Below are 27325 nucleotides of genomic sequence, written 5' to 3'. Positions count from 1 at the left end.
CACTCCATCACACACACACACACACACACACACACACACACACACACACACACACACACACACACCTGTCCCCACCACTTAGAACAACTAAGGTGTTGTGATTCTCAGCCTACTTGACTCATGTATAAGGACTCAGGGCCTGCTCAGATAATTCTAGATGATTCTTGATCTCACAATACTTAATCACATCTGCAAGTCCCTTTCTCATGTCAAGTAAGAGATTCGTGAGCTGCCCCATGAGGACATCTTTGGGGTTACTGTGTTCTTAGAGATTATTCCCAGAGCAAAAACTGACAGAAAAAAAATATCTGCTTTGGTAGAGCATGGGAATACATTCTCCAGAAAATTAGAGAAACCTGGGAATGGCTATGAGTTAGGAGGAAGGCTTGTTTCTTTTAGACAGGATGGTACTACATACCTCTGGCTGTCCAGGCTAGCCTTGAACTCACAGAGAACCACCTACCTCTGCCTCCAGGCCTGAGCAAGGTGTTTTTAGGGTGAGTGGGCTTATGGAAATATCAGTGTTAGACACACTTGTGAAGTCTACCCAAATCACAGTTCCAAAACAGCCAGCCAAATGTGTGTTTTAAACTTTGCAAAAGCAATAGTAACAGCAAGAAAGTGGTGGCCTCAGAACCAGCATCTCTGCCACCTCTGGGTGCCGGGTCGCATTTCATCTTCAGTGATTCTTGAAAGAAACCTGACACTAACTAGTCCAGCCCACGGGACAGGGACTGAATCATAAACCACACTGGAGATAAACCAAGAAACAAAACAAACAAACAAACCCCAGTTTATCCGAAAGAAACAGTGGTGGGAAACCGCACCAGGAGGCCACTCATCTAGGCTTGGATTTTCAAGAGGACTGACCATGGAGAAGGTCACAGTCCGCCAGCTGCTTTTCTTTGAAAGGATATTTCCCTGGCAATGCCCACTGAAGCGTGGGCGGACTTCTGTCTTGCTGCATCATGGGATGTTCCCTTCCCCACCCCCTCCTTTTGTGGGCGTGTGGGCGTGTGTGTGTGTGTGTGTGTGTGTGTGTGTGTGTGTGCAGTGTCTTGCTCCCTGTAAGAGCACAGCCCCGCTGCCTGTTCCTGCTGCTGCTGCCCTGACTCTCTGCCACTTCTTTCCTCTCTTTTCTCTTCCTGCTTAGCTCCCTTCCTTCTGGTAAGTGTGGCAAACACTCCCCCAAAGCCCTGCCAGGTGCAGCCTGTAGTCTGTAGGGAACGGTGGAAGGGTTTGCCATTGTTCAACTTCTAAAGACAACATGTGGATCAGGAAGGGATGGTGTGTGTGAGCAGCTGCAGGGGGCCCTAGGACGGGGGAAACATTCCTCCTCACAGGGAGGGCCCTAGAGCCAATAAAGACAGATTTCTTTGCTAGAAAACAAATTGCTATATAAAAGGGATCATTTAAAGCTCTTTGGTTTTATTTGTATTTGTTTTTCCTTCTTATTAATTTGCTCTGGAACTGTGTTTAGTCAGTAAACTGTCCTGGGGTGGGGAAGGTTACTCTGTTTGAAAAGAAAAGTTGGGGTTTGGGGATAGAACACAATAGTTGAGCAGTTGAGGTCCTGGAATTGATCCCCGGTGCTACACGCACACACACACACACACACACACACACACACACCAATTAACATAGAACAGGAATTTAAAAAACTATCCATGGACCTAAGTAAAACGAACAACCGATGGGTAATGGACCACACAAACGCTTTCACGAAGCCTACTCACAGGAAAATGCCTAGGGACTGTTTGAAATAGCTGCCTTGACGTTGACTTGACTTTAGATGTCATCCAACAATAATCTCCCCTCCATGTACAAGCTCACGAACGGGTTCAAACCAGCGAATGTTCCCTGTGCTCAGTCTGACTTAGTCACTGTTCTCTTGACTGCAGGGACGAGGGTAAATGTCAGGCTCATTTTAGAAGAGCTTAAAATAACTTCAGGCTGGACGGCAGGTGACATGCGGCTTTCTCTGCGCTTGGGAGAGGCAGGAGTTATATATAGATGGGAGGGTAGAAAGGAGAGGTCAGGATACAAACTGCCCGGTGTGGTGGAGACGTTGCCACATTATGTGATAAGAAGTTGACAACGTAAAACTAGTGAACTTCCATCCAAGTCAGCGAAAGCTGGGTGAGCACCACAGGTGGGTGGCAGTGTCTGCACGCTGGCTTTGCCACTCTTGGCATTCAAGCATTCTGACACCTACTACCCTAAAAATGGGACAAGGAAGCTGGGCCGTTTGGAGAACAGCATGTTTGTGTTTTCACTGTCATGCCAACACAGCAAAACCTGTGAGGCTTGAGGATTTTGCCATATTTGGGGGCTGTAAATTAGTAGCATCACCATTAAATTCTATTTGCAAACAAAATGTACCAGAATTTAAAAAAAAACCTAAGCCAAATCTATACACCCCTCGAAGTGGTAAGAGCAAAGCCTGGGTTCTTTATTGCAATGTATTATATTGCTCCATATTTCCCAGAATCTGTATTATATCTGGGTGTTGTTGGTGCTGCTGTTGAAGATGATGAGGAGGAGGAGGAAGAGAAGGAGAAGAAGGAGGAGGAGGACAGACCTGAGGCAGGCCTGAAACTCACTATACAGCTGAGGATGGTCTTGAATGTCTGATCTTCCTCCATGTAGGATAACAGCCATAGCCCGCTACGCCTGGTTTGAACCCACTTTGTATTTGAATTATTTCTCTAGTTGATCTTCCTGTTTATTATACATTGTTTTTTTTTCTTAAAATTCTTGCCATTTCCTAAAACTTTATGACTTAGAAAACTGTAATCTCTTTTCTTCTAGAATAAAGTCAATTTTAGGAGTAGAATAGTATAGAAATTTAAGGAACTAGTATTAAAAGTGGGTTGGAGAGATGGCTTAGTGAGTAAGAGTACTTACCCTACAAGCACAAGGATTTGGGTTCAGACCCTAACAACCATGTAAAAGCCCAGATGTAGGCAGATGCACCTGTAATCGCAGTGCTGCTAGGGACAATGATAGGAAGTTAAGGAGGGCCCAGTGCCGGGTTCAGTGAGAGACGCTGTCTCAAAAGAAGAGGGTGGAGAGTGGTATGACAGAACACCTGACATCCTCCTCTGTCCTCCACCGGTGCACACACGTGTGTATGTATGCACCACACTCGTGCACATATATACACATCAAAATACTTATAAGCACCAGCATTCTTCCATAGTATTAGCTTATTTATATGATCCCTCATTCCCCATTTTAATTAAAAAATAATGCTAGTCTGAAGCTCAAAAAAATGTTTTTGCGCCTTGATAATTGCATGGTGCTTATTATCAGGAAAATATGAGAAAAGTGATTTTTACCTAATAATGTATTCATATTAAAGTATGCAAATTAAATTTGTACTTAAAGATTAAAAATAGCTTAGGAATATGACTATTATGAATGATTTTAAGTAAACACAACGGTTCTTGTAGTAAATATTTTAGCTTTGAAAGAGAATGCCTATATGCTATATACACACACACACACACACACACACACACACACACACACACACACTTATATAGGGAATGTCTATACTTCTGAGGGCTGTAAAGTCTACACATGAAAATCTTGATTCAAATTAACAAATATGTCCTTACAAAAAACAATACCATGAGTTAACTCAGATGATTTCAGCAATTAGAAATACTCCTAAAATGTGAAGATTACACTCAAAATATGGCAGTAACGTGACTTGATTTTTAGTGTCAGTGGTATATTAAAGTTCATTTTTTCTACGATAGATACTAAAATTAGTTGGTACCTATCTGAGAGATACCTTTATCATTAATCTGTAAGTGGGTTCATTACGTAAAACCTAACTGTGCTCCCCACCAGATACCACTCCCATATGGAGACTAATCACCATAAGCAGCTCTCAGATGAAGAGCCAAAACCTGCAGGAGACAGCTCATCACTCAATCAAAATGGCCTGGAAAAGCAAGCTGGCCAGCAGCCCTCAACGTCACTCGGAGCACCAGAGGAGACAAGTGTCCACCCTGAGAAGGGAACCCACGACATCTCGGAAGAGTTGAACCAACAACTGGAAGACATCATAAGCATGTATGGGTCTGCTGCCAGTCCCACGGGGAAAGAGGGCAGCATGGAAACTAAGGAGCAGCCCGAAAACACAGAGGCACTGGACAATGAGGATGGGGACTACGAAGAAATCACTGAAGGGGCAGACAGGGAACCCACTGCTTCTGAAGAGGCAGCCACAGCCAGGGAGCCTGCCAGCAATAAAGAGCAAAAGCTGGAAAAGAAGGTCCTAAAAGGATTAGGCAAGTATTATCTTCTAATACATGGCTTTTCTCTTAATTATTCCATTTGCTTTAACTTCACGAGGATCTATATCTAATAAATTTGGATTCATAGAATACCCTCTTTGGGGGCTGTATTTGTCCCTAGCCCATTCCTTTAAATAAAACTAAAGTAAAACTTTACCATGATGCCTATCTACTCTACCCACATGACTTCACATTGCTCTTAGAAATCGAAAATTCTTAAGACATTTTTAGTCCCTTAAACTGGTCTAGCCCTAAGCAGTTTAAGCTTCCCCTCATTTCACAGTATCCCCAGCATCTCTTTCTTTATCATTCTGTCCTGACCCCACCACTACTACAGCCATTCTCGTCTTCTATTTTGGCTCTTTGAACTTCCTTGTTCCCTTCTTCAAAGGCCTGTGCACGTTCTACCTAGAAACTTCTGTCCACTTCGCATAGCCACCCTTCCAGAGCGTTTGGAGCATAGAACCCCTACTTGCCACTCAGCTCATATCCAACAGGCAGTTCTAAAGCTCTAACTTCTTTGGGTCTGCACTGTACCATGTGTCTTCTTTTCACAGTACTAACCAGCATTGTGAATTATACATTTTGGGGGACAGTATTTGGTTAATGTATCTAATTCCTAGGTGAATTTTTTTTTCAGTCTTAAGAACAATGTGTGTATGTGTTTCGAGCATCACTGGATACCTGTGCTATAAGATGGGAGATGACATATTAAAGGCTCAACAGATACTTGCTATAAGGATAAATAAATGGATGGAAAATTTAAAGCAAACCTAGTAAATAAGCAAAATATAATAAATAGGGATGTTTGTTGATAAAAATAATTGTAAATTAGATTACTTATTATAAAATATTTTTGATTAAGCATAGATCACAAAAAATATGGTTACTTTTGCCAAGAATAGCAGAAGACACTTACCTGCGCTCATCCATTTTTTAGTCTCATGACCATTTACTATCTGGTTATGACGCACTATGCCGGGGGCACAGACAGAGATGATTTGGTTAAGAGTCTTTCAGTACAGAGAGAAAAAGCACACACTTCAACTGTTGTGCAGCAGAAACAGGCAGAGGTGAAATGTGTTTGAAGAGCATGAGGGATTGGTAGCACCAACAATAACTGTGGATGAAGGGAAAGAAGGCTAACTTTGTAGCTATGGCTGAAAACACATTCTTCTACAGAGGAAACTCCCTCAGTCTGTCCCTACTAGTGACTGTCTCTGTGGGTGGGTTCTCAAGGGTAGCAGGCACATCTCATTCATTTGTACATCACAATAGAGTGAAATACCAAGGGCAACTGGGTCAGCACTTCGGTCACACGCCACATACTCCAGTAACAAAGTTCTAGCTGTAAACCCCAGTATTCGACACTTGAGTAGGGAGCCACTGTGTACATAAAACTCACCATGAAAAGGGTTTCCGCAAGGGTTAAATGATATCTTCCAGTAATACACCTGACCCCCCATACACACACATAAACATCACAACAATATTTAATATATTTTCATATTCCAAAAATGCAAAACGGAATTATTCTAGAACACTGGGGATCATTCTAATGTCCTTCCGTGTTAAAGAGCAATTTTTTCACAGATCATTGGGGATGTGCCTCTTGGCGCTGTCACACTAAGGACCAGATTGTTCCTGAACCATTGTGCATATCATCCTAAACCATTTGTACAGGGATTTATGTGTGTCTGCTATACGAAGGGGCAAAATATGAAGAAAATAAGGGAGATTAAAGACCACCAGTGGGAGCGTCTACATTCTCTCCCATGAATTATTTTATAAACCTGTATAATACTTATAATCACCAAATAATTAGGACAGTTTTTCAGCGTGAGAAAAAAATATTACACCTTTTTTTTCCCCCTGCCACTCTCTACAAATTAGCAAACTCCAGCCCAGTGTATCTGGCTAGAGTTTCTGTTTGTGCATCCGAGGCCAGCTCTCAGCATGTGTGGGCTGAGGGCCTCTCTGTGCTCTCCTACTCTGCATCATTAACATATTCTCCCGCACACAGTACAGTCTCAGCCATGCCCCTAGTGATAACAGCATTTTCAGACAAGCCTACACACAAAACCACCACTTCCAACTTAGCTGCCTGCGAGTGGCTACTGGTTAATTACGTGGTGCTGCAATATTATCTACACACTTCGCTGTGTGTTTAAATCAAATTCAGAACCTGCCAAAACTCTGCCGTGCACAGCAGTTCAGAACTGGTGTGCATAAAGCCAGCCCAGGGCACCGTGACAACTTGGCAGGAAGCAGGTTGTGGGAGAAAAGGGGGCTCTGGCCTCAAAAACTGTTTTCTTCCAACCTTCAAGTAATAAACTTTTGGCTGTGGGCTTCTTCCTGGGCAAAAAAATACTCCCCTGGGCAGAAGGAGGTTGCCAGACAAGATAAGACTTTATCTGCATCTGCCATTTACCAAAGTAGACATTTGTAACTGTCTTTTTTATAAAAGAAAACTTCTCAGAGGCATCCCCGTGACTGCAGAAGGTGGTCATTTCTCTGAGTAATAATCCTAAATAATGCCAGAGAAACAGGTTTGCTGTGGAATATTTCATTCACGTTCACCCTCTACGGGTAAGTTTCAATACGCACACTGGGAAACCCATAAGCAGAACACTGTTAATTCTGTACTGTAACATCTTCAGATACTCATTTACTTCTCCTCATCTTCCATAGAAGACACACACACACACACACACACACACACACACACACACACACACACCCCAGATGGTCTGATCCATTTCTGGTTGGTTTATATATAGTCTGAGAAGACAACAACCCATAGCTTTGTTATGAATTCTGAATGTTCTTGAGGGAAAGATGAGAGCCCAGTGGAATTCAAGGAGAAGAGGAATGGGTGGGACTCAGAGATGTATGAGCTGGTTCACAGAGAAGCTGAAACTTGGGTCAGAATTGAGTAGAGAGAGGAGTTGGAGAAACAGAGTCAGGGCTCCAGAAAGCAAGTCTCGAGTGAAACGACTCTGTCTTCTGAGCACAGGAGCCAGTGTGCATGTAACACCTTATTACTCTCTCTGAACTTTACCGTGATTAGTAGTCGTGTGAGCATGTCACCAGCTGACCCCATGAGAAATCCAGCTCTGTTCTCTGAGTGAGTGAAAGCATGAAGTTCCCGGTGCAACTCTGACGCTGTCACTAAAATTCCAGAGGCACAAAATGTCAACGTAAGGGAAGATGCTGCTACTGGAAAACACAGGCAGAGTAGTAGATCTGCCAAAATTGATTGGGGATTAAAACCCAGCTCAGCAATCAAACACTGTTACTATGAGAGGTGACAGTGGAGGTAAGGGTACTAATTTAAAATGCAGATCAACGTTCAAAGTCCTAGGATGACAAAATGGTTCAAACAATGCTGTCATTTGGCCTTCGTTGCTATTTATACCAGACAATAAATGGCAAAACCTATATCATTTGTGGAGTCACCAAACCCTAAAGACTAGGTTCAGAATCCATTTAGTCAACTCATTAATTTAATTTGATATTCAGGGAAATTGAGGTCATAAAGTTGCTCAACTTGTTGATGGAAGTATGATTCTAAAACTTAGGTCTCCTAGCTAGATGTGTACTTTCCTGAAGAGATCTCTATTAATGTTTAGAAATTATCTAACACTTACTGATTTTTCAGTTGTTTTAATAGAAGGGCAAAAAATAACATTAAAATGTGGCTCTGGGTGTAACATTGAAAGAAGACACACTCATCCATAATAGATGGACAAGAAGGAAATACAGAATTGTACAAGCAAGTACACAAGAACAAATTTTATCCCCTCCACCAAAAATAAAGAAAACCCATTGGAAGAGGAAAAACATTTAGAGATACGTTAAATCTAGGAAAGCACTCATGACATTTAGTGTAAATGAGTATCACTGTAATTGAGAAAAAGCCTAGCTCACATTTCTACAGCTGCTCCAACTGTCTAAAAGTTAAGGTTTTTCATTCCTTTTCCAAATGATTGACCAAAAATGATTTTTTTATAAATGTCTTCTTTGTAAAAATAGCCCCTTCACGCTCCAATACAACTGTGCCAGTGGTCACAGCCAAATGCCGCAGCCGCAGCGCGGTTCTCGGTGCACAGGTGCTTCAGCTTCCCTACAGCGTCCCAACAAAGAGCATTTGCATTGTGGTAGTCACGTGCCCACTGCATACCTTCCTTCACTTTTACAGGGAGAGATAAGGCTTCCGTCAGAATGGTATATTCAGGAGAAGTATGGTATATTCATGATGCCCAGCTGATAAAATGTCCTGGAGTAAAGCGAGGTTTCCCTCCTGTCTAATAAGTCAACATTTGGCTCTGTTTCCACGAAAACGCAGTAACAGCTCTCTTAGAGGCTGAGTCCGTCTGTTCCTCTCCTCTATCTATGAGTGTCCTATCCAGCACTCTTGTCCCACAGAACCCATGCAGGTTTAAAACTGAACATCTCTGATGGGTTCTGCACACACCTCTCTCTTGTCACTTGAATTTTCTTTTGAGCCTGGGAACAATGTTTGAAAGTGTATTGATACACTGGTATGATAGACATCTATACAAAATGATAGATTACTAGAGCAGAATGGGGTCTCAGTTAACACGAAGATTATACGATAAGTACAACAAAATGCTCTGTGAACAGCTACAGAAATTATAACCTAAAGAGACAAACCCTTTGCTCTTCCAATAAGATATTCAATTGCTCCCTATGTTAATGCTCACCATGAGAAGTGTTCCCACCATTCAATCTCCAGGTAAGAGTAAAGGTTAACCTTCTACTTAAATCAGGACAATGATATTTGATTTGTCTGTTGCCTGTGTCTGCTGGCTGGCTTTATTTTGCTATACTATTAGTGTTATTGAGCATTTGCCATGGACCAAACACTATGCTAGACTCTGGCCTTAACCCGAGAAACAGAGCATTTCCTTGCCTTTAGTAGGTAAAAATGGCCCAGGAGAGCCACCTTCACATGCCTATATTCACGGCTCTGAAGCCAAGGGTGAAATGATGGTCTGACCAGGGCAGATCACCCAAGCTGCCAGAGGAGCAGCGGAAGTCCATGCCTGGCAGGGGCAAGCATCAGCAATCAGCAGCAGCAAAGGGCAGCACAATGTCCAGGGGCTTTGGAGAGCCAGGGGCTGAATGCAGCCCCGCTCACAGCCACCTTCTCTCCTGTCTTCGGCCAGTCTCAGATCTGAACTGACTCCCTGAGCCAAGAGAGACCGAACATTAGGAATGAGGTCATTTTCTTCTAAAGACGTTCCTCTTTTTCACTAGATTTCTCTATCACCAAAATTCCAAGTGAAATCTTAGAGCAAGCCACCTTGGATTAAAGTCTTTGCAAGGCCAGGACTAATCATGGATTGTTGGTGTTTTCTGGGCTGTTGATATTTCATCTAGAAAATTAAATTGGCTAGTCTGGATGTCTTTGAAGATCCTTCTAGACCTAAAATTTTGTAACCGCATGTGAGCTTGCCATATTTAATGAATAAGAATATAAGGTGTCCACTAGAATTGAGTCGTGAGTAAACAATGAATGCATTTGTATACATGTGTTCTCATACCCTTTCTTTGGAAGGCCATCCTAATTCTCCAGGATGCAAACAAGGATTCTAGCCCAGGGGGAATATCAGTTCTTAGGGAAAAGTTTGCAGAGTTGCTCACATTCGTCAGCGGGTTTGTATCAGTAAACATGGGCTCTCCTCGGTGGCCTAACCTCCTTTACTGTGAGTAGACCAGTGGCTGTTGCAAAGAGGGGAGGAAGGGAAAAATCCTATGCCTCAGCAGGATGGCTCACAAAAATGTGATTAGTAGTAAATGCGGGCCCAAGCATCCCAGACATCCCTCCCGATACTGGCCAGATGGTTAACTAGCACCACAGAGAGGCAAAGCTAAAGGAGACAGAAGGAAGAAGGCAGGGGAGAGCCTAAATCTCTCTGTTAAATAATCAGGAACATATGAGTTTTAAAATGTAGCTTGATGTCCAACCGGGGAGGAAAAAAATGAAGCTGCCAGCAGAGATTAAGGTCTGGGTAGAAGAAACGACTGCAGGGGAAGACTGAAGTCACAGACCACACACACACACACACACACACACACACACACACACACACACACACACACCTGTGAAACATCTCTGAGGTTTGCTTCTTTCCCCCTTATATATTGTTTTTCATTCTCTGGTAGGCAATGTGGTTAGAGTTATTCCCATCCAAGCCTGATGAGTAGGCTTAGCAGGGAGGACTGGTTCAACGGGACGTACCATGACAACAGAGGCTAAACAGACTTGGACCGAAGTTCCCAACATCGTGTACTGACACTGGCTGTTTCTTCTTCATCAGGAACTCTAATTAGCTTTTCTGTTTCCTTTTTATTAGTTGACATAGGAAATGGGTAATTTATCATTTCGTAAAGTCAGTGTTGTTACACACTTACCTTTAAAATATTAAGGATACACAGGGGGGAGTAATGGGAAATTTGGGGAATACTGTTTTGGCAAACATGTATTGAAGTTCTACCATGAATTGGACCCTGCATCACACGATCTAATCCTCACTTTGAATGGCAGGGGTTATACTTTCTTATAGGAAGGGAAAATTGTATCGGAGGTTCAGGAAAGTTAGTGGTTTGGCTGAGATTGGTTCTAATTTGCAGAAGGTTGATCCTAATTTGCAAGTGATCAGTTGGAAATACCAACTCCTATCATCCTACTACAAGGTCAACACTGGTTCTTTACATTTTTTTTTTCAAGGCAAAGAAGCTAACTTGCTAATGCAAAATCTGAACAAGCTGCAAACAGCTGAAGAAAAGCTTGATTTTTTATTCAAGAAGTATGCCGAGTTGGTAAGAGCTTTGATCTGTTCTTTCTGTCAGAAACTCCCAGCTCTAGTCAGTGCTGAGAAGAGGAAACTGTAGCTTTTCATGGACATCATTACAGAACACAGCTAGTTACCACAAACAAGTCCAAACCAGATTCATGGAATTCTGGAAGGAAAGTATTTTTAAGGAAAATGGAAAGCTGAGATGTAACGATAGAAAGGAAAAAGAAGGTCGGGTGGTGGAGGCACAGGCCTATTTTCCCAGCATTCAGGAAGCATAGGCAGGCAGATCTTTATGGGTGAGTTCGAGGCCAGCCTGGTCCACAAGAGCTAGTTCCAGAACAACTAGAACTGTTACACAGAGAAATCCTGTCTTGAAAAATCCATAAAAAGGGGGGAGGGGAAGGTAATGGTCTTTGTTTAATTATGTGCATCATTTGGGGGGCAGGCAAGAAAGGGGAGTAGAGATCATTTAAATCTGTAGACATTTTAAAGCTCCTGTCAACTTCAAAGAAAAAAAATACTATCTTTGTAGTGGCATTTCACTTGTATTTTAATACATAAAGCTTGCCTGAAGATCAGAAAAGTGAACAGCCATACTGGCCAGCCTTACAGACCAGGCAGCAATGATACACACCTTGAATCCCAGTAGCCACTATGGCCTGGTTTCTATGGCAAGCTAGTGTGGCTACTGGGATTAAAGGTGTGTGTCACCACTGCCTGGTCTGTAAGGTTGGCCAGTGTGGCTGTTTTACTTTTCTGATCTTCAGGCAAGCTTTCTTTATTAAAATGCAAATAAAATGCTACTACATGTTTTATAAAGATAAATAAATAGTAAGCTTTCATAGATTCTATAACCACGTTATATCAAGGGCTACAAGGGAAAGTTCAGAGCAGAGTTAAGGCCACTTCACAGTTCATGGCACTTTCTTGTCTGGCCTGAGCCATTTCTTCAGTTCCCTTCTGAAGAGTGCTCCCCATTCTTTCCCTTCTCTACAAAGACAAGGTCCTCTATGGGGTTGTTTAGCGCCCAGCTCCATGTCCTCCACAGACTCCTCACTCTCCGTACTCAGGGCTCTGGGAGTAAAGGACGCTGCTTCAAACCATCCACGAATCCCAGAAGGTTATCGTCTTCTCTTCTGTGCTTTAATTGGCCTTTGGAGAAAAGGAAGGGCTTGGTGAGGACAGTGCTCTGGTATCAGGGAAGCCTCACGGATACCTGCTGTAATGAGCAGGGTAGGGCAGCCAAATGGTACCATCTGAGGTCTGTACACCACTCTCCTCCTTTACTCCCAGAAACGAGACAGCAAGCTGCTTTTTAACTTATTATCATTATTATTGAGTACTCTTTAAGAAAGTCACTGACATGTCTCTTCTGGAGAAGCAGCAGCATACAAATGAGGCTCTACACAGTACAGAACTTTGTCGCCGCAGGAGTTGAACCACCTCCCCTCCCTGGGTAGATGTATTTTACATCTAAGGATGCTCCAGGTGGGGGCCTCCCACTAGTAGCATCGGGTCCATAAACTCCATGCCTGTTGATGGTTTGTCTTTCACTGACTCTCGTCCTGTAATCCCCATGTGTTCTTTCCTTTCTTCTCTCTTGACACATGCTGGTATTCTGAATCAGTGATGCCATCAACACAATACAATTCTAAACCCCCGAGTGCCAAGCTGATGGCCTAACTTTCAGTTATTTTCAATCATACAAACCACACCGCAATGGTGTAAGAGTTCCAAAGACACAACATGCTATCTCCAACCCATCATCTAAACACAGGTTCTGTTTTATGCCTGATGCTCTCCAGCTGAATGCAGCCAGTGATGGAGTCACTCCTGTCATGTGGTACAGACAAGCTGATATTTCGTTTTCTTGGCTCACATGGCACCTTCCCATGTAGTTCAGTCTACATATGCACATTTTGTTAAAGTTGGGTCATAATCCATAAGTGACTCTATGTCACCCATGTGGCAGACAATGTCCTCCCACATCCAAAAACACTGCCACAGTGAACGCCATCATTTATTAGACTTGTTCCTTCTCCATTAAGATTTTAAGAAAAAGTTAGTTAGGTCAAACAGGATGAATGTTTGTTTTTTCAGTTTTATGGCCATGTTGCTTGCCAAAAGAAGGGTTGAAATTTACAAAGCAAATTAACATTGGCTATTAGCAATTTAAATTTGCATGACATAAGCTGGAAGCCAAAGATCTTTCTCCCCCAAATCTGGGCTCATTCTGTCATGTACACCACACGACTCTCACTTATGTATCTTTGTTATGTTTTTCAGTATTTTCTGTACTGTCTGCCTATCCTCTCCTCAACTAAACTACTACACACCAAGGCCATTACTGTTCATTTTCTAGCACCATATGCTATGCTTGGCAGGACCAGGAAGTACTCCTGACTGGCACCCGACACCAGTTTACAACGCTACATTGGCACAGCAGTACACTGGAGAAGAATTGCTTCTCCAGTCTGAGGGAGATTTCTCCAAGAGCCAGGGCTATTTACCCTGGTCCCAGGAAATCCCTGAACCTACCTGTTGTTCTAACCAGACCACCCCAACAGAGACAAGCCAGTTCAAGCCTTACAGCATTTGTCTTACGCCCTATAACAAACTTTAAGACCTAAAAGATACTTCTCAAAAACTGACCCAAGAGACCAATTATATTTTTTCAGGGGAAAAAATCATGAAAAATTTTAATTATTTACTCGGAGATAAAAGCTTATTTCCTTGCTCATTGATTAGCCTATTAGTATAGAAAATGTCTGAAATACAGTGGTTAAAATGGAGAAAATTGTCAACGCCAATTCTTCAAAGCAAGCTGCCACTTTACTTCACTCACGCTTACAGAGTCTGAAGCCAGTAATATTATCTGCCATGTGTTCATCAATAAATAAGGACAAATTCATTAATAAGTAAGGATACTTCATGACTATATTCAGAAATGGCCTTAGAAATATATTTTCTGGAAATTACCTCAACTTCTATATACTCAATTTTAATTTAGTCAATGGCACTAATGACCTATAGCCAGTTCTGGGCTGAGGCTGACTTGGATGAATTATACTCACTTTCATTCATAAAAGCCCCTGCGTTCATATAAAAGTATAGAAGTCTGAACTATCTGAAAAAAAAAATCACCTAGACACTAAAAAGTGCAGGAAATTCAGTGTCTTTCATTTTAATAGATCTAAGGAAAATAGATCTGGCAAAAGTTTTAATTTGCATGATCCCATAACACAGTCAAAGATTAAATAAAGCAAAGGGTAAATCATCTGTCTTCTGACTTAGAAAGCACATAAAGTATATATTTGCTTCAGGACGCTCGTGCGCGCGTGCGCACACACACACACACACACACACACACACACACACACACAAACTTTAGTCTTGTCTACCAAGGAGCAATAGGTGTCTCTGCCTGAAGATATTTCTGCATATCACAATTAGATACATTACTGTCACACAGTAGACGGAGGGGCCCAGGTTGGTGGTATCATAATAGCCTATAATACAGAGGATTTTGTACAATATAAAAATATGTCCCATTGTGTCAACAATGATGGAATTAAAAAGTTTTGACATGGCTTAGCTCTCAAAAATAAATTCTAATGCATAATGGCAATAACAATACATCAGTTTCAAGGAAGAAAAATCTTGCTATAATCATGGGAAATTTTATTTTATTTTTTAATTTATTTATTTATTGAGGATTTCTGCCTCCTCCCCACCACCGCCTCCCATTTCCCTCCCCCTCCCCCGATCAAGTCCCTCTCCCTCTTCAGCTTGAAGAGCCATCAGGGTTCCCTGACCTGTGGGAAGTCCAAGGACCGCCCACCTCCATCCAGGTTTAGTAAGTTGAACATCCAAACTGCCCCTGCCCCCCCCCCAAAGCCAGCACGTGCAGTAGGATCAAAAACCCATTGCCATTGTTCTTGAGTTCTCAGTAGTCCTCATTGTCCGCTATGTTCAGCAAGTCCAGTTTTATCCCATGCTTTTTCAGACTCAGGCCAGCTGGCCTTGGTGAATTCCCGAAAGAACATCCCCATTGTCTCAGAGTGTGGGTGTACCCCTCGCGGTCCCGAGTTCCTTGCTCGTGCTCCCCCTCCTTCTGCTCCTGATTTGGACCTTGAGATTTCTGTCCGGTGCTCCAATTTGGGTCTCTGACTCTGTCTCCTTTCATCGTCTGATGAAGGTTAATATTCAGGGGGATGCCTATATGTTTGTCTTTGGATTCACCTTCTTATTTAGCTTCTCTAGGATTGCGAATTATAAGCTCACTGTCCTTTAATTATGGCTAGAAACCAAATATGAGTGAGTACATCCCATGTTCCTCTTTTTGGGTCTGGCTTACCTCACTCAGGATAGTGTTTTCTATTTCCATCCATTTGTACGCAAACTTCAAGAAGTCCTTGTTTTTTACTGCTGAGTAGTACTCTAATATGTATATATTCCATACTTTCTTCATCCATTCTTCTATTGAAGGGAAATTTTAACTTGTCTGATCACTATGGTACAAAATAAAATGACTACATCTATTTCATAAATAAGAGTTCAGCATGAGAAATACACAGTGTAGGACCACAGGCTTTTCAAGAAGGATGATAATACAAATCATTATTTCTAGCAACATGGTTCACTTTTTCCAAAATTAATTTCTAAAAAGTAGAAATTGCTCATGGGTATGAACTTAAAATATCAAATGTGCATACTCTTGGCTTCATCTAAAGAGGGCTTTTAATGGTTATTCAACATGGTAGTAGAAAAAGAATAAAACAAGATATGAATTGAAGAAAGTGCAACAATTTTCAAATAGTTCAGAGGGGATAAAGACTTTTAAAATATGGAAACTAAGATGTGGTCAAGTTCCACGTGGAATGTGCACCATTTCCATCAGGCACTGTGAGGTACCAGGAACACCTGGCGTCTGAAAGAACCCACAGACTCCCCAGGGATTTTCTTTGCTCTCAGCCAATATGGCTATTAATATAACAAGTTCCTTCCCGGCTTAAGCAATACCCAGGCACATAAGAAACCCAAGTCCAGTAGAGTGAACAATTCTAGACCAAAGTCTGCTGCTTGTATGTGATCGATCACACTAGTGTTCAGACTGACACTGGTACTCATAGAGTCTCCTGGTCTCTCTCTGGTGGCTTCTGGAGGCTGTTTCCCATGCTTCTTCCATTAGAACTAAGATCTCATGATTATGTTGCCAGATTTAGCAAATAAAGATAAAAGAACTTTACACTTTAGAGAATGAGCAATTTTTGGTAAAAATATGCCCCACTCAAAATCTGTATATACTTAAACTAAAATTATTCCTTGCTATCTGAAATTTCAAATTATTTAGGCATCCTGTATTGTATCTGGCAACCCTACATTCATATTTTAGCATCCCGACATGGACAGGAGGGGAATAAAGTATATCTGGATGGTCAGAAACAAGGGTCATGATGTCTGTTCTGTAGACACAAGAGGTTGGGGACAGAGTTGGATAGTAGGGAATGTTGTAAATCTTCGCCTTTTGTGCCACTCTCTTGTGCCATGGCTTTTTCAGAAAAAAAAAAAAAATCAAGGCTCACGTGTTTAGGTGTTGTACTTTCTGTTGCTTTTCTCTACCCAAAGAGTCCACATCTAAAGCCCCCAAATACAAAGACGATAACTGCGTTTTATGTTTTACCAGGGGGCTGTTTCTCTCACTGTTGGCTTATTTCGAGACAGAGTTATAAGAGTGATATGTGAGCCAAGCAAACAAATTGTTGACTGTGCTCTGAATACAAGATAGTGCCATGAACTCCAGCAATTTCCAGATCCTCAAGCGTGTCTTTCTTTTATGGACAGTAATAGACAGAAACAAAGAAAACATTTCTAGACATTTAAAAATAAAATAAAACAGTCAAATAAAGAAGAGGCTAATAGAAGTAATAGTTATGAAAAATCACATATTATGATTTTTCATAAATCATAAAAATCATATTGTGCTCTACAAACTTGTTATGGAACAATGCTCTTGTATATTATAAAGATTTGTCACTTGTATTGGCTTAATAAAAAGCTGGTTGGCCAGTTAACCGGGCAGGAAATATAGGTGGGGCAACCAGACTAAGAGAATTTTGAGAAGAGGAAGGCAGAGTCAGTCACCAGCCAGATGCAGAGGAAGCAAGATGAGAATGCCTCACTGAGAAAAAGGTACCACGTCATGTGGCTAAACAGACAAGAGCTTTGGGTTAATTTAAGTTGTAACAGTTAGTTAATAATAAGCTGAGCTAATCGGCCAAACATTTTATAATTAATATAAGTCTCTGTGTGTTTCTTTGGGACTGATAGGCTGCGGGACTGGGTGGGCCAGAAGCTCCCATGTACACATTATACAGAAGTGGCACTTATGAAGTCATGAGATGCTAGAAAGGCAGATAATGACAAAAAATATAGTTCAAATAACCACACAGAAAGTCCTTGGGCTTTGCCTCTTCCCTGTGAACTGTAAAGACGTTCCTGGCAATTTCTTTGCTGCTTGCACCCCTGTGTCTAGCTGGATGAACATCGTGCAGAGCAGAAGAAGCTAAAGCTCCTGCGGAAGCAGCAAGCACAGATCCAGAGGGAGAAGGACCAGCTGCAGAGTGAACACAATCGAGCCATCCTCGCTCGGAGCAAACTCGAGAGTCTGTGTCGGGAGCTGCAGAGGCACAACAAGACACTGAAGGTATGTGGTACCCTGGCTTGGGATGACACATTCCTTAGCTAGTTGCATAGATACAGGCCTCGGCTACCTGGAGAAACGATGTCTTACAACCAGAGAGCAGTGCAGTCAAATGCTGGATCTGACACTTGCTCATTTGTGATCTTCAAGTTTTTACCTCTGTAAATGGTTTCCCCCATCATCCGATTGTGTGACTGGAAGGGAAAAACTAAATGAAATTCCACATGCAAGGGACCAACACACGACAGCAGTGCAGGCCCGGAAGAAAATAAGTGCCATTCCTCTCTTTCTTGCTAGGTTGAGGTTTTTTTTTGTTTGTTTTGATTGACTGATTGTTTAGATAGCCCTTCATTTATTATTGAATTATTTTTATTTTTACTTTAAGTGTTTGGGTATTTTCCCAGCATGTATGTCTGTGCATCACATGTGTTCCTGGTGCCTGAGGACATCAGAAGAAGGCATAGAAACTAGCATCGTAGATGGTTGCACTCTGCCATGCGGGTGCTGGGAATTGAACACAGGTCCTTTGGGAGAGCAGCCAATGCTCAACCCTCGAACCATCTCTCCATCCTTCAATTACCTCTTAAAAAATTGTAAAAATTCAGCATTTATAATTATTTACTGAACTCTACATAACAGGGCATAGACACAAAGCTAACTCACATTCTAAAGTGAGGTGGTGAGCCAAAAATACCAATAATTGTCTGAGAAAAGCTACTTTAACAAACACTGACTGGCTCTTTAAGATTTAATGACTCAATTTAAAAATAATAGACTAATCACCTCATTATGTCTGCATGGGTTTCATCAATTACAGCATGGGTCCCTAGCAGTGTATTTAATTTGATTACCAGCTCCATTCAAAAGTAAGACGTAGGGCTCTTCCGAATAAGTCAACTTGCCTCCACAGTCCTCTTTCCAGTGGTAGATCCCAAGGCGGCAGACACACAGTAATTAATCAGACAATATTCCTGCAGGGACATTATTACTATATCTGTTTACAAGGAGATTCTTAAAAAAAACAGACATTAAGATCATTAACTATTTTGACGAGCAGGAAATAAATAGTGGTTCGTCATTGCTGAATTATCTTGTCATTTCGGGAAATGCGAAGCTAATGTGATGAACTGTGACTTTCACATTGCAAGGTCCAGAGGATGGACATCTGGGCTTTCTTCAATGATTGTGTTAAGAACCACCAGAAATCCAGGTTAGATGGAGGCCTGGAGACAGGTGCATCATCTTCAACTCACAGATAGTGTTCTGTGTTTACAAAAGACATCAGTCTTTCCACAATGTCATACGGTGAAGAGATGGAAATTAAATCAGGGAGGGTGGGGAATGTGTGAGTGAAAGGTTCCAAGGGAGAAGAAGAGTGTGGCTTTGACCCTTTAGGACTTTGCATGTGATGTCACTTGGTCTGCACAAATGGCCTTCAGAGAGTTTGTGTCTCTACTGACAAGGAAATGCAGTGATTCTAATCAATAATTTAAAGTGTCAATATAAGAATTTAAAAACAAAATACTAATCTATCTTGGATTATTTGTCCATGGGCTGGGACATATTTAATTTGCATTGTTTATCGTGTATGGCGTAGATTTAATTTGTATAGTACATTATAGGCGGAGACTGCTTGTTCATTCCCAGCCGCCCAGGCCCAAAATAATTACACAGAGACTATATTAATGACAACACTGCTTGGCCTATTAGCTTAAGCTTCTTATTAACTAACTCTTACATCTTAAATTAATTCATTCCTATTATTTTGTATTTTACCATGAAGCTTATGGTTTACCGGTAAGGTTCCCGGGTATTTGTCTCCTTCAGTGGCTACATAGCATCTCCCTGACTCCACCTACTTTCTCTATATATCTCTGCTTGGAATTCCTACCTTGCTCTATTCTGTGCTAGCATAGGCTCAAAGAAGATTCTTTATTGGTATTTTAATACCAATTGGTATATTAATGGTAACAAAGCACATTCACAGCATATAAAGGGAAATCCCACATCAGCCCCTTATGGATATTCTCTCTTGATGGACAAACAGTGTATGCATTATTCCTTAAGCCACAACTAGCTTTGGAACTGTCAGTATAATCAACAGTCTACTTCTTTCAAATACATCATTACTTCTACTGACGTTAGTTTTATCATGGTCACCTTCTGTCTTTTTAAATAACTGATTGTTTTGTCATTAAGAACATTCCCGTAATAATCTTTATTTTGATATTTACATTATTTGACGTTAATACAGCCCTTTAAGTTTTCTTTTTTTGTTTGTTTGTTTGTTTGTTTGCACAGTATATCTCCTTTCATCTGCTCATTTTCTACCTGGGTCTATAAAATACATAACTCACAAAGACAGGATAAAGCTATATACTGATTCTTTTCATATGCACAGCATCTGCCTTTAACTGGGGTACCAGTACATTAACAATAAACATGGTATTTACTATGTTTACTATGACTGATATGACTGAATTAAATAGAAAATACCATGTTTATTTGTTTACAACATATATAACCTCTCTCTAACCTCATAACTTTATAACCTCAACCTTTCTCTCTTCTGTTTTTTTATTTATTTCCTGCCTTCCAATTTGAAGAGTCTTTCTTTTTTAATTTATCTCTTGGATTTAAAAGTATACCTCTTTTCATTATTTACAGTGGTTAATCTATGGTTACAATCAACATTTTTAGTTAAATTCCTAGTCTAGAGTTGATATTAAACCACATCACATACATAGAAACACTAAAGCTAAGTAAGTGCAATTATTTCCATCTTTAAGCTAGAATCTTCCAAGTATATGTATTTATAAAGTCCATGAGACAACAATATCATTTTTTTGTCTTTACTATCATCTGTATTCCTTAAAAAATGAAAAAGAAAACTGACTTTTATCTGTTCCCAGATACTGGACTTTCCTGATGTCTTTTTTATTTGGTCTAAAACAACATTGCTCTGTCTGGCACCATTTCCTCTCAGCCTAAAGAGCTCCCCATTAGAGTTTGTTGGATTCTAGCTTGGCTGGCAATCAATTCTCTTAGTTGTCCTTTATCTTTAAGATGTCTTTTATTTATTCGTTGCTCTTCCTATTGAGAACTGTAATTATTGGACATTGAAGGTGACCATTGATGGCATCTGTCTATGGATCTTCCATTTTATTCTGGCCTCCATAATTCTGATGATGGCAGCAGCAGTAACTTGAGCCGTTACTCCTTCTCCTATGACATGTCATTTTTCTATGTCTATTTTCAAAGTCTTTCTAGTAATTTTTTACTTTAAGAAGCTTCATATCTACTAATGGTTTTGTTTTTAAGCTACGTGTATGAGTGTAAGTATACCATATATGTGTGGTACCTACGGAGGCCAGAAGAGGGTGATGGATCTCCTGAAGCTGCAAGTAGATGGTTCTGAACTGCCCCGTGGATACTGGGAATCAAACCCAAAAACTCTGCAAAAGCAGACAGTGCTCTTAACCACTGAGCCATCTCTCCAATACCTAAAGGTTTTCTTTACATATATTCCACTTGGTATTTGCTGAGCTTTATGTATCTGTGTTTTTTACCAAACTTGGAATTTTCTCATGTTATTTCTTCAAATATATTTGTTAATTCATGTTCTCCTCCTTCCCCTCTCCTGAGATTCCAATTGCATGCCTATCAATCATGTGACAGTATCCCAGAGGTCCCTTCTTGCCTTCTTCAAGTTTCTGATCAGGTCACTTCATTGTTCTTTCTCTGTTATCTCTACTATGCTCTAGGTCCATAGAATGATTTTTAAATTTGTAACTACAGAGTTTTAAGTTTCAGGACTCTGACTTGCTAAAAATTATTTTTCTTGTCTGAGATTTCCTGTTTTTAATTCACTGGAAAATATTTCCCTTAACATCACTGAAGAGAATTATAACACCAGTTTTATAATTCTTTCTTGTTCTTTTCACATTTGGACCATTGTAAAGCAAGTTGTTTATTTGCTTGCTGTCTTTCTTTTGATAATGTGCCAATTCTTTGGTAGGGTTTTCATATGTCAGCTCAAACTGTCCTAGATGTCATTGTCCTAGATGGTATGACAATATTAAGACTCGAGATTTTATTATCATGTTATTTGACCTTCTGATGCTATAATAAAACACCTTACCGAAATCAACTTAAAGGAGGACAAGTTTACTTTGGCTCACAGTTTCAGAGATTTCAGTCCATGGTCATTTGCTGCCTGATTCTGGGCCAAGATGAAGAAGAGCATCATCATCAGGAGCACACAATAGAGAAAGTTGATCACCTTAAGGTGAAAAGGAGGCAGAAACTTCCAGAAAAGGGCTCCAGAGACAAGACAGAGCCTTCAAAAGAATGCACCAGAAGCCTACTTACTCCAGCTAAGGCCCACTTCTCACCAATGATTCAGCTACAAAGGCATCAGTGGATTAATCCACGGTAGATGCAATTAGCATCGTCATGGTAGAATCACCTCTCAAAACCCAGCCATCTGAGGGACAGACTTCCAACACATGAGTATACACTACATATATAAACCCCAACTATATACTCTTCTGGAAAATATTGACGATTTTAATTCAGTTAGTATGGTTGCTTCAAATACAAACTTTTGTCTCTTGGAGAGTGTAGTGCCTGCACTACGGGATGGTACGCAAGCCAGGAACTAGGCTGGAGATTTAAAAACATACACACACAGACAGAGACACAGGGACACAGGTCATCCTTGAAACAAAAATACCAACTTTATTGTGCTCCAGGGAAGCTTATATAGGGATCCTTAACTGATAACCACGCCCCAGCTCTGGGGATCTTTCAGCTGCAAAACCCACCAGAATTCACATCTCTGCCACCAGGAACTCATGAGCGTCTCATGCTCAAAGCAGCTGCAGGTACAGGAAAACAAGTTGTTTTGCCCAGTTCACTCCAGCAGGCAAAGGGTCTGAGACAGGCAAAGAAAGTCAAGGGGCCAGGGGTCTGCAGCCCCCAACAGGACAGCAGTCCAAATGTCCGTTCAGTTTTTTTCCTTAGCTGGATTGCTTTGAGTCGTCCTGCAGAAGTGTAGATTAGTGTCGTTCATAGATTGGAGAGTTTTCTCCATAGATTTCAGGTTTTTCTCCCCCTGTGACTCTATTCTTTGAATTTCCTTCTCATCTTTCAGTGGTTATCCAGTTTCCCAGAATTTCGCACTCTTCTTCCTATCTGAAAGATGGTAGATGTTCTAGGGAAGGTGAACATATCCCAGTCTGTTTCCAAGTCTTCCTACAAGCTCAAATCTGTTTAAAAGGGGAAAGGGTGAGAAACTTACATTATATCAAGTGCTAACTGGCCTCCGGAGTCCAAGACTGTTCTTTGTAGAAAACTGAACTTGGCATGACCTTCTTTGGCCGTGCTATTAGGGAAGTCTCAGAACCTGGCTTTAAAGTCCAAGCTTTAGAAGCTTGGGAAGGCATGGAAAAAGAATGCAGAGTCAGGTCTTTCAACCACCATACATTCCTTATAAAGTGACGTCGTCCCCCAGTGAGCGAAACACAAACCTTAACAATTTGGGATAATTGGAAAAAGGCCAGTGAAGGGTCTTAGCCAGGTACTTGTTTCGGCAACTCCAACAAGTACTTAAAGGAGTACATTTTGAGCCTGGAACTATATTGAAAAAGAACATTTTGGTAAATTGTGTGTGGGTGGCTTAAGGAATATGATTTTGGTAAATAAATAAGTAGTATTTGTTAACAGACTATCAAGGTATTTTAATGTGGAAAGGACTATCGAAAACATCCCATCCAAGCTACTCATGTGTCTGCACACAAGTTAATAATGTATTAATCATTAAATAAACATTTACTGAATACCTATGGATTATGCACCAGGCACGGCATCAGTTTTAAGATATGTGATGTTGCTTGCAAAGTCGTTTTCAGCTTTTGTCTCTCAGTCATAGTAATATCTACTTTGCATATACTCTTGGTTATTTAAAAAATGATCTCAGACATTGTCCAAGTGACAGCAAGTTATTTATCAATGAAATCAATTTAATAACATTTAGCAACACTTTTTTATCTAGCTGCAAAAACAACATAGTTAGGAATGTTGTTATTTGGAAGGATGAGGCAGGAGGGTCATAAGTTCAAAGATAGTCTGGGCTACCTCACAAGACCTTGTATTCCTCCTCCTATTAAAAGCAGGGGAGGCAATACAGTACAAAATTCAAGCTGACATTTAATAAAACAGAACTGAGTGGCTTGACGCATGTTTAATAACTTGCTAACATCTGGAAAATCTCAAATGTTCTCAGGAGCATGACATAGCTTTTTCCACTCACACATGGAATCTTTATAAATAAAAATGAAATTAAGTACATGGTCTATAGTCGAACAATTCATAATTTTGGGACTTTTAAATATATCAGAAGCAATGAATGTCAAACACTCTGACTTACTCTTTCACTGATAGTTGTAACCATTTTTAGTGATATATGTAATAAGAATTGGTATACAAAGATAAATAGTATTTCAAATAGTCTTTAGATTAAGAAGTGTCATTTTTCTTTAATTTTCTATTTATTTACTTTTTTTTTTTGAGACAGGGTTTCTCTGAAGCTTTGGTGCCTGTCCTGGAACTAGCTCTTGTAGACCCATGCTAGCCTCAAACTCACAGATATCTGCCTGCCTCGGTCTCCTGAGTGCTGGGATTAAAGGCATGCACCACCACTGCCCAGCTGCAGGAAGTGTCTTTTATAATATCTCTGAGAAGCTGCAGCATGAGGAAGTTACAATTCTCGTAGCTAACAAGTCAAGCAATATGCTAATATTATATAGGAAAGTTGGAAATGAGTGTTAAATGAAAATACTTCCAGAGCATATATTTTCCAGATCAGTTTCTGTTTTGATCACATTGTTCTATCCCAATAAAGACTTGTGCAATTACTCCTGCTAAAATAATTTTCTCTTTTTAAATCCTGTTACATAATTTGAAGTTGGTACGCAACTAAATGCAGTGTAATTTTACTTGCCAACAACGAAGCAAGCTTTCCTATTAACAATTAACCAGGACTGAAAGGAATCCGAAAATGTACGTATCATCTGTCAGCAGTGAAAACGTGTCTATCTTGGGGATAATATAGCAAGAGCAAACCCTCTATTGTAAAGGGATGAAAGGAACAATTAATTACAATGCAGATAGTTCTTAGTATAGAGAGAGGAATCTGGGCACATTATTAGTAGTCAGCAATGAATGTGGAGTTTTGATGTAAGAGGAAAAAGAACAAAAATAACACAAAGCAAACTTCCAGTTTCTTGATGGTAACAAGTGGTGGTGGGGGGGGCTGATAAACTGTTTCATTGTTACCATTTTAGAGTTAAAGAGATTTCAAACTTATTGCCTCCTAATTCAAAATTTACATCACAGGTATTTTAGTTATCCCAAATGACACCTAAAATGATAGTTCTGTCTAGAAATAAAACATCCATCATATTTGGGAAGATTTCCTTTTATATTTTTTATGTGTATCAAAGCTTCCTGATAATACTTTTTCTTATTAAGAACTCTTGGTGCTCTTGCAAAGGGCCCAACTTCAGTCCTCAGCATCCTACAATCACCTGTAACTTCAGTTCCAGGAATCAACACCTTCTTCTGGGCTCTCTGGGTACCCACATGTATGTGACATATACATATACAGAGTCATACACATAAATAAAAATAAAACCTAAAAGAAATAAAAAAAGTTTATATTATGATCACTTATTCTTATATAATCTGGGTGATACAATTGTGTGGTCAGTATTCCATGGCTTTACATCGATAGCTTTCCACCTCATAGCAACACAGCAGTCAAACAACTCATGATCCGTGACCATCGCTCGCCAAATCCCAGTGGTCTTTTTTCCAGGGCACAACTAAGAGATCAAAGTTTTGTGACTATGGGACTGTCTGTCAGAAGTCACTGCTGGCCATCCACTCGGCAGGAGACTGCCGTCTTTACGGAAGCCTGCTCATCACTGAGTATTGCCTGTGACTGTACTGGGAATGCCCTCATGCATATATTTAGGGATTGGGCAACTTTAGATGCAGAGAACTGAAGAGAAACACCCCACTTGCTCTGCTCAATGGTTCTCTCTGAGACCTTACCCGGAGGCCTCTAATCATGGGCGCTTCTAAACCTGCACAACTGTCCTATTCATCCACAGGAGGAAACCCTCCAACGGGCACGTGAGGAGGAAGAGAAGAGGAAGGAGATCACGAGTCATTTTCAGACTACCCTGACAGATATCCAGACTCAGATCGAGCAACAGAGTGAGCGAAATATGAAGCTCTGCCAGGAGAACACGGAGCTCGCAGAGAAGCTGAAAAGCATCATTGACCAGTATGAGCTCAGGGAGGAGGTGAGAACCACATCACATCACACAGCTCACAGAACTGTGCATAGGCCCAGGTCTGGGGTGTGAAAGGGAGGGGCTTGGCTAAGAGACAATTCATGGTCAGCCCTCTCGATTAATTAATAGTTAAGGTGGGTTTCTTTTACTAACCAAAATAAAAGCAGGCAATCCTACAAAACACCTGGCTGAACTCACTTCGAAATAAAAGCAGTAAACCTAAAGTGGTAGGCCGTGGGCACACTTATCCTGCACAGTACTTTGGCCCTTTAAAAATCCTTTCCATGTAGACAAAAGATAATTCTACTGTCTTCGTTAGAATCACCATGCCATCTCAATTAACAAGCTGATACTAGCATTAATAATGTAATAATTATAATATCATTTATTTAGTGTTTAATTTGTGTTAAGCAATGTATTAGGCAATATACTTTGCACACAATATGTCATTTGTCTCAATTTTACTATCAAACAGAAAACACTATCTATAGAAGTTACTTTATGTAACTTTTTTGTGTGACCAAATATCTAACAAAAAGCAGTAGAAGGAAGGCAAGGTAAATCCTGGCTTATAGTTTTGGAAGATTATTCCACCGTGGCATAGAAAACATGGGAGTAGGGGCTGGAGAGATGGCTCAGTGGTTAAGAGCACTGCCTCCTCTTCCAAAGGTCCTGAGTTCAATTCCCGGCAACCACATGGTGGCTCACAACCATCTGTAATGAGGTCTGGTGCCCTCTTCTGGTCTGCAGACAGAATATTGTATACATAATAAGTAAATAAATAAATATTTTAAAAAAAGAAAAAGAAAAGAAAACATGGGAGTAGGAAGGGAAGGAATGGTGACCAGAGCAGGTAGCCAGCTGGTTCCACTGGGTCCACAGATAGAAAATATAGAACAATGGTTTCCCATGCTCAGATCAGCCAGGACTCCAGGCCATGAAACGGCACCATCCACAGTTAAGGTGGGTCTTCCCGCCTCAATTAAGCTAACCAAGCTAGATAGTACCTCACAGGTGTGCCCAGAAATTAGCCAAATGTAGACAGTCCCTCATAGGCAAACCCAGAAGTTAGCCAAATGTAGACAGTCCCTCATAGGCAAACCCAGAAGTTAGCCAAATGTA

General features: G+C 40.8%; 1 protein-coding gene across 2 annotated transcripts in view; it reads left to right on the top strand.

Moving 5' to 3' along the window:
- Positions 1-1016: 1016 nt before the first annotated feature.
- The window catches only part of Txlnb (taxilin beta), a 41012-nt gene continuing 14703 nt past the window's right edge, over positions 1017-27325 (top strand). Inside the window, exons 1-5 of one of the 2 annotated variants that reach the window (XM_005360987.3) lie at positions 1017-1167; positions 3862-4304; positions 11068-11159; positions 17673-17843; positions 26018-26212. In XM_005360987.3, the coding sequence (XP_005361044.1) occupies positions 3875-4304; positions 11068-11159; positions 17673-17843; positions 26018-26212 (888 nt within the window). In that variant the 5' untranslated portion in view covers positions 1017-1167; positions 3862-3874. Of the gene's footprint in view, positions 1168-3861; positions 4305-11067; positions 11160-17672; positions 17844-26017; positions 26213-27325 lie in introns of those variants that run through there. The other variant, XM_026786353.1, reaches the window with a different exon arrangement.

This window comes from Microtus ochrogaster, linkage group LG4, assembly GCF_000317375.1.
Source record: "Microtus ochrogaster isolate Prairie Vole_2 linkage group LG4, MicOch1.0, whole genome shotgun sequence".
Lineage (NCBI taxonomy): Eukaryota > Metazoa > Chordata > Mammalia > Rodentia > Cricetidae > Microtus > Microtus ochrogaster.
This window is presented reverse-complemented; position numbering and strand designations above follow the sequence as displayed.